Source organism: Pipistrellus kuhlii, unplaced genomic scaffold, assembly GCF_014108245.1.
Source record: "Pipistrellus kuhlii isolate mPipKuh1 unplaced genomic scaffold, mPipKuh1.p scaffold_m20_p_2, whole genome shotgun sequence".
Taxonomy (NCBI): Eukaryota; Metazoa; Chordata; class Mammalia; order Chiroptera; family Vespertilionidae; genus Pipistrellus; species Pipistrellus kuhlii.
In genome coordinates this window covers 63,997,139-64,010,131 of record NW_023425515.1, presented here as the reverse complement: position 1 = coordinate 64,010,131, position 12,993 = coordinate 63,997,139, and the positions used below count along the sequence as shown (strand labels likewise).

General features: G+C 36.5%; 1 protein-coding gene across 7 annotated transcripts in view; it reads right to left on the bottom strand.

The window, feature by feature from the left end:
* Nucleotides 1-1,792: 1,792 nt before the first annotated feature.
* Nucleotides 1,793-12,993, bottom strand: part of CD47 (CD47 molecule) — a 59,213-nt gene continuing 48,012 nt past the window's right edge. For 3 of the 7 annotated variants that reach the window (XM_045584014.1, XM_045584013.1, XM_036448568.2), the window contains 5 exons: nucleotides 12,500-12,592; nucleotides 7,161-7,192; nucleotides 5,845-5,869; nucleotides 5,186-5,218; nucleotides 1,793-2,020 (listed from right to left, as the gene is read on the bottom strand). In XM_045584014.1, coding sequence (XP_045439970.1) covers nucleotides 2,016-2,020; nucleotides 5,186-5,218; nucleotides 5,845-5,869; nucleotides 7,161-7,192; nucleotides 12,500-12,592 — 188 coding nt within the window. In that variant the 3' untranslated portion in view covers nucleotides 1,793-2,015. Of the gene's footprint in view, nucleotides 2,021-5,185; nucleotides 5,219-5,844; nucleotides 5,870-7,160; nucleotides 7,193-12,002; nucleotides 12,163-12,499; nucleotides 12,593-12,993 lie in introns of those variants that run through there. The other 4 variants (XM_036448569.2, XM_036448570.2, XM_036448572.2 and 1 more) reach the window with 4 other exon arrangements.

The window sequence follows — 12,993 nt, the reverse complement described above, 5'->3', positions numbered from 1 at the left end:
TTTACCGCATATTAAAAGGTACAATGTTAGTGTATAAAAAAGTTTACTATAAAGATTTTCATAGCTGAGTTCTTCTTAATAGAGAATAAGAATTTGGATCTTTTTCAAGTCCATCTGCTTTTTTCCTCCTTTCATTGAAATTGTTTTCTAAAGTAACAAACAATATTCATAAAATATAAATATTTTCAGAAAAAAAAGAGCAGCAGGAGCCATGCAAGTTGTAAAAAGGAATACAGCTCCCTCTACATAATATAATATTTTGGACAGCAAGACAAATAGGGAAAATTTTGTTTTCTTTTTTTCTTTTTTCTTTTTTTTTTTTTTTAAGAAGTGCTGTCTTCATAGTGTGTTCAGTTTTCTGAGAGGCATCACAGGTCATAAATTCTGGTGTGCCCTGGGCAAACCACTTGGTCCCAACATGAAATATGACAATCAATTTGACATTAAAGAGGCACATGGAACATTCAGTGGACTGAGAAATAACTATTCGTAATACGACTACAAATAGTAATGTCTTATTACTACACAAGCAGGAAGAATCACTAGTATTTTTAGAGGGCATTGGTAAGCAGTCAAAAGACTTGGCATCTGACCTAGAAGTTTTAAAAGTTTTCAGTGATCAAATATTCTCATCAAATATAATCCCACTCAATAAAGATCTTTGTTTTTAAATGTTTTTGCTAAAAGTATGAATTAGCATTTGCTCCCCTGTAGGTACCCCTGTTGTTTGTACAGAAGAAGCATGTGCCTGTCTTATACATGTGCACACACAAATACACACCCACAAAGGAGGAAAACGAGTGCTAATAACCTAAACATTCTCCAGGTGACCACACTGTCAGAACGTTAATTTTCTTCTAATGGCTAGAAAATAGGGGTTTTGTTTTACTTTTCAATTGTGGAGTCAGGGGGATATGAGTCAGGACACAGGAGGAAGATGATGAGTGTATATCATGCAACATAGGTACAGGAGCCATAGAACCACCCTTTCGAGGGCTGGTCTATTGGCCTGACAGTGACACACACTTGGTTGCCATGCAAGGGACACATAGTTAAAACCTCCATCTTGGTTTTTCATGCCCCAGATCAGAAGAGAAGTGAAGAAACACCACAGACTGTGCCTTCAAAGCCAAGGAAGGGAATACATATGCTACAGCCATTGCTACTTTCGCTGAAACGTGTGAACACGGTTCTCTGAGAACAAGTTTGACTTCTTTCTGCAATGACGCTGCCATGTCACTGAACCATGTCCAAAGAGGAGAAAAGGTGCTACATCTTGCACAGCAGAAGCAAACATCAGGGGGACAAGACAGGGTTGAAAGGTTGTGTGAATAAAAGAAAAAGACATCCATCAATAAAATCACCCTAAATCTATTGAAGAATGTGTGAATGGCAACCCCCAAGAATGAACACCACAATCTCCAAGAGTATCACATCGCACAAAAGCAACACACAAATGTTTCCAACTAAATTCCTGCCTGTACTTAATTTGCTATTCTCTTGATGTAGAAGTGGTAGACACATTATTGGGATAACACCGTAAATTCCAAAGTGGCTGTGAACCTGAGTTTGCTAAGGTTCGAAGGAAGCCACCATTTTTCAGTGACATCTCTGGGTAGCCACCAGGTTAGTCCCAGGTAATTCTCCCGTTGAACCAATTTACACTGGAAACCAAAAGTCAAGAGGTCCTAGGATCTGAAAGGTGTCATTCTTGGAAGTTGCCCACTCTACTTTTGCCCCTAATTGAAGAAAATTAACAATAAAAAACTGGATATCAATTGGGCACACAACACAGATTATAACTCTTTTATTAACTAAATCAAATGCTTTGAATAAAAACTTAACTATAATAATCATTTAAAACTCAATGATTTATTTTCTCTTGTAGATGAGAGTCACTTTTCTTGTTTTCTTCTCTTGAACAGTGAGTGAGTCAAGGTCAGGGTCCTTAAACATAAGTGCATTCCTTTCACATCTTAATACTCTGCAAGTGAGAGTCCATCACTTCAATTCAGTTATTCTGAAAAATTGAGAAATGAACATGTAATGTGTCTATTTTTTTATGCATTAACAAGTTGATTTATCTTAAAAATTTGAAGTTGCTTCAGATATATAATATCTAAAAATAAAGGATTTAATCTTAGGTTTGCAAAGGTCACAGATATAAGGCAGGCAGATCATTAGCCATTTTTGTGGCATTAAGGGAAAGGGCAATGCCAAATGAGAAAAAGGATCAACCAAGTCTGATCACTTTCATTTGCAGGATTAGCTGAGAACAAACCAAGGGATGCTGATTTTGTAAAGGAAAAGGTACTTCTCATAGAATATTATTCCATCACATTCAATTTACATTTGTATCATTCATTTAATGCAAGTGAGATAAAGATGTGATTACTAGGTATAAATCAAAGAGGAAACGGTCCCAAGGAGAGTACTTTGTACTTCAATCATGGATGAGGCAGACACACAGTGAGCATCATGCTGTTAGCTGTCACCTCAATGATCCCACCAGACAGACATTTAAAATTAACCGACAAATTCTGTACAGCTAAATATTAGCACAATTAAGGACATTTCAAAGGTCGTTATAGATTTTATGTACTATGAACAAACAAAAACTGATTTATATTCTGATATAGTGGTTCAAAAAAGAAGTTACATCTTAAGGAAAATTAACAAAGGAAAAGGTACTCAAGGCTTTATACTGGGTTTTTTGTTTTTGTTTTTTACCATGGGGGAAAGGGGTTTCATTTCTCTATTCAACTAAAGAAGAATGACTCCACAATAGAAAAGGGAAGAACAAAAAATTAAAAATATAGGACACAAGAATGAAAGCATGAGCAAACAATGACACAATTCCATGCACCAGTTCTTTGTTTAAAACCATTTCGTTTATTCCTACTAACTACGTTATTTTTGGAGGGCCGTAGTTAGTATAATGAAACGTGCATGTTTGTAATAAAGGCTGTGACACACAGCTACAAAAATGGGATAATTCTGTGCCTCCTTGTTGAACACAGCCTGAACATTGTTTTAAACTTAATCCACTAACATATATTGGGTGTGAGTTTACTCTTAGGCAAACATTGATTGTCCAGTGGAATGCAGCCTACTGAGTTAATGCTTCACTTTTACTAGAAAGGTGAGCATGTACTCACAGACTTTAAAACAGTAAAATGAAAAGTTGACTATTTGCTTGACCAAGACATGACAGTAAATACTAAACATATGAAGAAGTTTTTGACAAGGTAAAAGCACATTAAAGTGTAAATGGAAATAAATAAATACTTATAGCACTCAATATCTCTGACTTCTTTAACAAATGTATGTGTTTGAAATATTTAATAAAAATTTTAAATTGTTAGCCCAAAGTCCCCCCAGCAAAAAGAAAAAACTGGAGTGGCCAAAATTTCTCTCTCTCTCTCTTTTTATTTATTTAATAGAGGCCTGTGCATGAATTAATGCACGGGTGGGTCCCTTGGCCTGGCTGGTGATCGGGCCGATCTTGCCCAGTTCCAATAAGGACTCATTGGGCTGGCTGGCCAGGGGTAGGAACCACGGGAGGTTGGGGGTAGGGGAGAGAAGGAACTGTGGGAGGGTGGCTGTGGGGGCACACTGACCATCCAGCCAGCTGGGGGAAGGGACTGCAGGAGGTTGGCTGGCCCTGGGAGATTGGCTGTGGAAGCACACTGACTACCCGGTGGCAGCTCCTGCATTGAGTGTCTGCCCCCTGGTGGTCAGTGCATGTCATAAGAACCAGTCTTTTGGTTAACCAGTGGTAACCGTTGATTAGGCTTTTATATATACATATATATATAGACTAGAGGCCTCGTGCACAGAATTCGTGCACAGGAGAGGTATCCCTCAGTCCAGCCTACACGCTCGCCAATATGGGACCCTATAAGGGACTGCCTGTTTAGGTCTAGGATAAGTGCGGTCAGACATCCTTCTCACAATTCAGGGCTATTGGTTCCCAACCACTTGCCTGGCTCTGCCTGATTGCCCCTAACTGCTTGTACCTGCCAGCCTGATCACCCCTAACTACTACCCTGCCAGCCTGATTGATACCTAACTGCTCCCCAGCTGAACCAATTGACCCTAACTGCCCACCCTTACTAACCTGGTCACCCCTAACTGCCTTCCCCTGCCAGTTTGGTTACCCCTAACTGCACTCCCTAGCAGGCCTGGTCCTCCTCCAACTGGTCTCCCCTGCTGACCTGGTCTCCCCCAACTGCCCTCCCCTGCAGTCCTGGTCTCCCCTACTGACCTGGTCTCCCCCAACTGCCCTTCCCTGCCTGCCTGATCGCCCACAACTGCCCTCCCCTGCAGGCCTGGTCCCCCCAACTGCCCTACCCTGAGAGCCATCTTGTGGTGGCCATCTTGTGTCCACATGGGGAGCCATCTTTGACTACATGGGGGCAGCCATCTTGTGTCTCGGAGTGAAAGTCAATTTGCCTATTACTCTTTCATTAGATAGGATTTTTAAGGGAGGGCAGGGAAGAGTTGGTCTTCATTTGTTTTTAACACTTTTTTTGTTGATTTCCAGAGAGAGAGAAAGGGAGAGGGGCAGAGAGATAGAAGCATCTATGAGAGTGAAACATCATGGATTGAGTGCCGCCTGCTCTGTGGATCAAGCCCACAACTTGAGCACGCATAGAACCAGTGACTTCTTGGTTCCTAGGTGGGTACTCAACTGCCGAGTCACACCCACCATATTCTCTCTCTTCTTTTAAATCCTCTCCCTAAAGGTTAGAACCAAGTTCCTTTGTGGAAAAGCAGAGATATTAAGCTGCCATGGGTTAAATGCAACAAAATCACCAACACAAGCACAAAGGGAACTCTGTCAAGATTATAAAGATTTGTGCCAGATTATCTACGTGTCACATAAAAACCATTTTACAGTAACCGTCACTATACCAGAAAGGTGTTTTTTTAAAAAACAGTAGTTTCTCTTTGCTGTAGTAGTACGACTGGAGAGCTGATGGGTGACACCCTACAGCTTTTATATGATTAGTGGTGCAATTTTATCAGAGTAGATTTAACTTTTATAAATCTAGACATGCAAACCTTTATGTTTTGACAGAGTCCTTTTTATTTAAAATGCCATATTTCCAAGAAGCAATTTTATTTCTTTTCAATGTCCATATTTAATCAATCTATAATTGTATGTGCTTTTTATACTTACCATCATTCATCATTCCTTTTGATTCTTTAAATGCTAAGAATTAGTAACAAGCCAAGCAAGCGATTAGAAAGGTTCCACAATTAAAAATCATTTCTATTATAATAAGCAACTAGGTAGTAATATCATCCCAACTATTTCACAGCTATAAATACAAATTAATTTTAAGGCATTTGATTACAATGCCTTTCTGTGGATCATACCCACAGCTCCCCACAGAGGAAATAGTTGAGAAAATAAATCTAGATTTAAGGAGAAAGTGAAATGCTTTGGTCTCACTCCACGGTGAGAGACTATATCTTCCTACAATTTATAAACCAGAAATTATAACTAATTGAGTTTCTTCTATATTGGGGGCACTACAGCACTTCATCTTGGCTAATATGAAAAAACAGTAGTCCCCTTGCCCAATATCACTTGGCTAATGCATGCAACTACTTGGGAGACACAGAGCAGTGCATTTTTCTCAGAGGTGAGAACATTGCAAAATAATACTCTTGATTCTTGATTAATAATCAAAAAAGAGAGAAGAAAAAAGGAAGAAGAAGAAAAAAAGCTCTGGATTTTTCCCAAAGCATAGACAAAACTGCTTTGGGGACCAGTTCAAATTATGATCTGGTAATGGATCAAGAAAAATATACAAATTTGTAATAATCACATACCATTAAGGGGTTCCTCTACAGCTTTCTGAAAAATATGTAAAATACATTTATATAAAAATAGAATCAATTTCATGTCCTTCATAATGAAATTTATATATGCTAACATTTAAACTATGTAGTAAACAGTGAATCCTATGGTCTGAAAGCAATGCAATAAAGGTTAAAAAGCAAAGCTTGCGAAGTCTCACCAATTGTTTAATAATAACTGTCTTATTCTCAACATTATTTTTATATGCAGAATTTCCCACCCCACCTGGTATCTAGTGAAGAAAACCTAACTTCTTGAAAAATGTACTAAAGTCCAAAATAAAGAGCAACATAATAAATAGGACAGTTAAACAAGAGATAAGAGCAAAACAATCATTTGTAAGTCATGCAAAGAAAATGTATTAGGATTTAATGGTGTAATGGCTAGATAATCTCCAACAGAGGCACAAGAAAAACTTCTGTGTGTTTGTGCAGCTATGGCACCCTTCTCAGAATAAACACCCATGGTAGAGCACCCCTGCTCCCCCTTGCCTTTCAGGCATGTCTGTTGTGGCTTGTCAGAATTAGCAGCATTTGCAAGCCCCACTTCCTGCCACACAGGAGTCTCACCCGTGGCATTGCAGGTACAGCTATCATTAAATCCTTTATGGAAAGATGAGTACAATACAGCCCGTTCCAGGTCTTATTTGTATAGAGTAGCTTTTGTTCCTGTCACCACATCTCTCTTTATAAAGTTTTTCTTTTAACCCAACTCATTTATTTCTCTCAGTTTATCTCCTAAATTTACTCCTTTTCTTAAAATTTTCTTAGATAATTTAATAAGCTAAGATACAGTGAAAATGACAGTACAGTGTGGAGGAAGGAAAATGCTTATAAAATGAAGGAAATGAATCATAATTCAGAACAGATACTTTAAAGCAAAATTTGCATTTATTTTATATATTATTTTAAGTAAAATCATTTTAATGTAAGTTTATCCCCTATTTTAAGCCTGAAATAAGCACATCAAATTAATCCAACAGGTAAGGAGATATACTGGAGTCAGCTTTCCTTCAGCAGAGACAATGACTATTATTTTTACACATAAACTTTTCAGTACTGGATATGAGAAGTCTGATCATTTATATCCCATTGCTACTAAATGACCAAATATAAGTTTTAAAATAGAATTGGGTATATTTATGCAAACATTATGAAATGTCTTCATCATTCTTTTAAATTGATCTTTCATTAAACAGACAACAAAAGAGTTCAAGATCTCAGTTATCATTGCTCATTCGAAACAATCAAGTGATCAGACCCAATTCACTTAAGAAATTTTGACTTACCCTAGGAGGCTGAATAGCCCTCTGATTGGAAGCTGATAAAATTAAAACGTAAGAAAATGATTAATAAATTAATGAAAGAAATTAAGCCAATGTACTGTTTAGTTTTAAAATAAACTGTTCAGGGGTAAAATTAGAAGTGCCAAAAAGTTCATTGAGCTTCAGTTTTGATAGTCTATTTAAAAAATACAGAATCTTTGCCTAGCTGGGGTTGCTCAGTGGTTGAGCATCGGCTCATGAATCAGGAGTTCATGGTTCCATTTCTGTTAAGGACACACATCAGGGTTTCAAGCTCAATTCCAGGTAGGGGGCTTGCAGGAGGCATCCAACAGATGATTCTCTCTCATCATTGGCATTTCTCTCTCTCTCTCATTCTTCCCTCATCTCTAATATCAATAAAAATATATTTTAAAAATACAGAATGTTCTGAATTATATGAATTGACAAATTAAAATGTTGCAAATAATCTACCTGCATCAAATAATAAACATACCCATCTGCTCACTTGCATATACCATATCTCCCCCACTTTGTGATGGAAAAATGCTGTCATCTACTCACCCCACGTGGACTCAACATCCTCCCTAATAAGTGGGCAGAATTCGACAGTGACCAATCTCTGCCTTTACTCCATCACCCACCCTTAGCTCACTGCTCTTGTTCCTTGTAGCCTAGTCTTCTTTTTCCTTTTTTTCATCTTTCCAGTTTTCAAAGCTCCAAGTAGGTAACAAATGAAAGAAAATATTCAGATTCCTCTGAGTTTAAAGAGTTAATTTCAGCTACAGCCAAGTCTTTCTCTGTGTTCTCTGTGTTCCTAGCTTACCCTTCACTGCTTCAGAATGGATTGGTTAATGAAGATGAAGGAATATAGAGCATGAAGAATGTGACAAAGGGGAAAACAAAACAAAACAAACAAAAAAACTGCTCTAAGTACATAAAGAAGAGAGAGCTTCCCTACAAAATCCAAGTTGAGGAGTACCCAGAGCAGCTAAAACCAGTCTTAAATACAGAATCAGATTCCTGCAAAAAAAAACCTCATCCAGCAATATCCTGTGAATGAGTCTGTAGGAGGAGGATGTTACCAGTTAGAGTAGTCAACCCCACTGCTCTCTTAATTGGATGACAGCACTGGATTTGCTTATTAGTAGACTGAGGCAGGCCCCAGAACTTCTCTAAGGTTCTTTGCTATTTATTTACTATCTTCCAGACCCACTTTATGAAGCTCCCAAAACTGATGGGAAATGTGGGTGATGCCTGACTCAAGGGCAACCACTCTCTAGGTGGGCCAGAAGCTGATAGGGCTCTGGAACAGGGAAAATGACTGCTGACTGTCCTGGGAAGCTTCTTTCTTCCCCTGAAATCTGAAGGGAGAGTATCAGATAAAGAGTGGAAAGTTGGTGATGATAAAGGAAGGTGACAAGGGAAGTAAGCAAGGAGAAGCTCAAAGCTTATAGCTCTCAGTAAGAAAAGCTAACAGTGAGAAGACATAAATAGGATGAAGAATAAGAACCTAAAAAGGAGAGGATGAACTAGTTGGCTAGCAGGCAAAGAACCACAGAGAGAGGAACCAAGCAACCATAACTGGCAGTAGGGCTAACTGACTCTTGTTCCTGAGAGGGCAGCATGATGACTCAGTCCTAGGAGTCATACTGGATCCTTCCATTTCCTGAACAACCTACTGTTCCTCTCTCTGTGAGGCCCACTTATGTACCTGATCCCATGAGATTCCCATCACTGTTACTGTCATTTTAAATAAAGCTCTCTCACTGGAGGTACACAGAAAGTGGTTTGGTCCTTGCAACTAATCAAGAAGAAAACCTATTTTTATAGTACTCTGGAGAGAAATGGGTTTGGCAACATTAGTGAATTCACATTTAGCAACTTTCCAAATAGACCAGGCAGAATTACAGAACTTTATTAGGCCCATCATGACTGCCACATGTATATAACTCACTTTAACTAAGCCATGCCCTCTATCTATGTCCCATCCAAGAAAATTACTGATTGTTAAAGTGAAGGGTCCAAGGTCAGATTTTAGAGTTATATTTTTGAGCTCAGAACTTTATTCATCAGAATTGGTAATAAGAACTGCCAAGTCGCTCCTTTTCTATCCTAATCACATATAAAGAATAGTTTATGAGTTCCAGTTCTCAGGCACTAGGAACATCAGATTTGCCAAGACCATTCTGAAAAAAAGAAAGAAAGAAAGAAAGAAAAAGGGGGGGGGGGAGATCTATAAAGAGCAGTGATTCAAAGGGACACAGGTCAGCTGTGTACCCTTTAATATAATAAAGCCAAACAGCACAAAAGTTAATTTTCCTGAGTTAATCCTCTCCAATAAGCATCTGACCTATGTAACAGAAGAATGACTGTAATGTATCTGCAGCCACTATGGGCCTAAGGCATCAACAGCCACATTTACATCATTTTAAAATGCCTTAAGCATTTCATGTGATCGCACTTGAAATGTTTTGACTTATTCTTCTCTCCCTGAAACACTTGAAACATACCATAAATATAATTCTAGTTTGTAAATTTTCAGAAATACTTTTTCTATTAATACCAGAATTCACCTTACCTCCACAATGGACAAGACAATTTCACTAAAAATTTTATATAGATATCTTTCTATTCCATGTCATTCTAATATTTCTGAGATGTGGTCAATATGGTTTATGAATGGTACTAGATTGGTTTGTATCAAAACATGATTATAGTTCTAATACTGGTAATGGCTTTAAAAACTTAACAAGTATATACACACCCTGTATAAATAGCATGCTTAAGTTGATAGAGTTCCTTTTAATTTTTTTATATGCTCTCATATTATCATTGTTTCCAGTGCCTAACTTCATTTTGTAAAATTTAAATGCTTTCATGAAATAGAATCCAACACAGTTAAAGAAGAAGACCAGAAAAAAGGAAAGTAAAATCTTACTCCTTAAAGTAACAGGTAAGGGTACAAATTTAAACTTGGAAATAATGTAAATGATCAAGTTAAACTTCTCAGAGGAACATTAACTTAATCTCAAAAAGATAGCTTGGAATTTATTTTTATTTTTAATTTTTATTTTTTGTAACTATCAGAAGATTTTATTGCATGTAAGTTGAGACACATTCATTAATCTTTTTCAAAACAGAGCATCTGCAATGAGTAAAAGTTTTCTGGAAACATTTACAATTTTTACTTCTTGTTTCAAATGCTCAAATTTGCAACCTTAATGTTACACATACTCAGCTTCATAGACTCTACAAGAAACACACATCCATTTTCCTAGTCTACAGCAGCATCTACAGAGCAACATTCTTGTACCTTTGCTCTTCTTGCCCTTCAACTGGAGGCAGGGGTGCCTCTGAGCTCTGACATCAGGCAGGTTGATGTAAAAAGGTAATTTAGAATATTCTCACCATGTCAATAAAATGGGTTAAATTCTTAATTTACACATTGCATATTTAACTATGATAGATAAAAAATAACCTGGTGACTTTTCATAATCTCCCTTTGCTCTTCATGGGAGAACAATATGTTTATAATTTTATGGTTTCACATAAAAATTATGTGAGATGGAGGTGTTGGAATGGAGAAGGAGTGAGAGCAAGGTCAAGGGGGTGACAGCTAGACAATGCCTGTTTCCACCTGAGTCAGCATCTCCAGACCTATTGGCAACTGTACTGCACATCCTTCTTTGTTAGACATGAAAGGCATGGGGGTGTGGCAATAAAAGGGAGGGAAAACCAGATAATATAAGGGGGAAAAATAACGAAGATCTGACCATCAGTGAGTGACACTTAATACTACATAATGTTGTGTGGATACTGTAGCTCACATACTGTTCTCAGGCATTCACAGGGAGCAACATAATCAGCAGTTTCCATTTTCCAGAACCAAACAAATGGTGATTAGAAGGGAGATTCAACAAAAATAGAATATGTATCAACATTCATAATGTGATGCTTGTGATAGCTACCAAATGAATGCCATTCTACTTTATAAGCCTTAGTTGTATTTTAAGAAATTATGAGGCATGAACTTAGAAAATTTCAGTGACAAAACAACTCTGATTTCATGTACACATAAACTAAAGGTAGGTAAATTTTAGGTAAGTACTGTGTTTTAATTGTTTAATAAGCATTAATTAAAGGGAGACAAAGAATATATAAGAGAACTGAACTCTATGACCAGTCAGCAAAAGCTGAAGTTCAAAAATAAAGATAAAATTTCTTTGAATGTACTATACAAGTCATATGAAAATTATTTGACTATTTGAACTTGCTTAATTCAAAAATTATTTGAATAACTCAAGTTTTATATGAATTTTTATAAACACATAAATTATGCCTAAAGTAAAGCACAAAGACAGATTTTTTTACTTCTTTAGTTTGTAACTTTTGATATTTTGATAAATGTTTAAGAATTTGCTTTACTTCATAAATTTAGAGTTTAAAAAAACACTAAGAAAAATCAGATTGTAGAGAAAATCTTTAGGCACTTATTATGAGCACATATCTCATTATATATGTATTAAAAATAATTTATACAATCTGGATGGTGTGACTCAGTGGTTGAGTTTCAACCTATGAACTAAGAGGTCATGGTTTGATTCTAGGTCAGAGCACATGCCTGGATTGCTGGTTTAACCTCCAGTGAGGGCTATGCAGGAGTCAGCCAATCAATGATTCTCTCTCTACCTCTCCCTTTCTCTCTGAAATCAATAAAGATATATTTTAAAAAATAACATACAAAAATCTGTAAACTGAAAATTGGCAGATTAAATACAAAGTTTAGAAACAATAAGTTGATTCCACAGTTAATAACAATTGATTTTAAAAATAATAAAAGTCTAATTTTTAAAACACTATGTTTTTATTATAGTGTAATGCTTTCAACTAAAAATATTTCAAAGTCAATTGTCAGAGGACACTGCTCTTTAATTACCAAAAATAATATATTTTGAATTTTAATTCCTGTCCACTCCTGGGCATCAAGGCCCATAAGCAGTCCAGTCTGCAAGAAGAGCAAGACACAAGTAGGTCTCTGTGAAAAATCTTTATCACACAAACAATGGCCAATTAAAAACTCTTTTCTATTTATAAAAATCAAACCTCTACCAGTTCTCCTTTTCCATAGCATTAAAAGGTTTATGCATTCAAAATATACAGCCATTTTCTTTAAAACTAGTCTATAATCTAAACTTTTCAATATCTCATGTTTTCTATCTTTTTCATTAGTTTCCAATACATTTCTTTGATCATAAGCTGTAAGAACCAACCAAAAACATTTTCCAAATCATAGTATATTTGAAATTCTTGGCATAGACTAATAAAAATGAAAGTTGACTTACCAACAAATTTCATATAAACTAATCCAAGTAATTCTGCTAAAGCTATAATTCCCAAACCTGAAATCAGAAGAGGACCATGCATTGGTGTGCACTCTGCAAAAACAAATAAAATTTTACATTAGAGATTCACATGAAATAATGAACTTCTTAAAAGAAACAATAACAGTGATAAAATTAAGTTTTAGGGAGAGTAATTATTTTTCTCACTATCAAGAAACAAAAATTACCTAGATATGTATTATTAACTCAGTCAATGAAATGACTCCAAATTATTAAAATAAAAAAACCTTGTTGGCATAGCATGTACCTTATCACATCAAGACTAATTGGAAATAGTTTGTGAAGCCTAAGCCTCCACACAATGTTTATTTTAAAAGCTCGTCCATTAATACAGGAAGGGCAGTTTGGTCATTAAACAAACAGCCCATAAGCTATATACAGCCAATAAAAAAACACTAATCTCAGTGGGAACAAAATGATACTGTGTTTCCCCG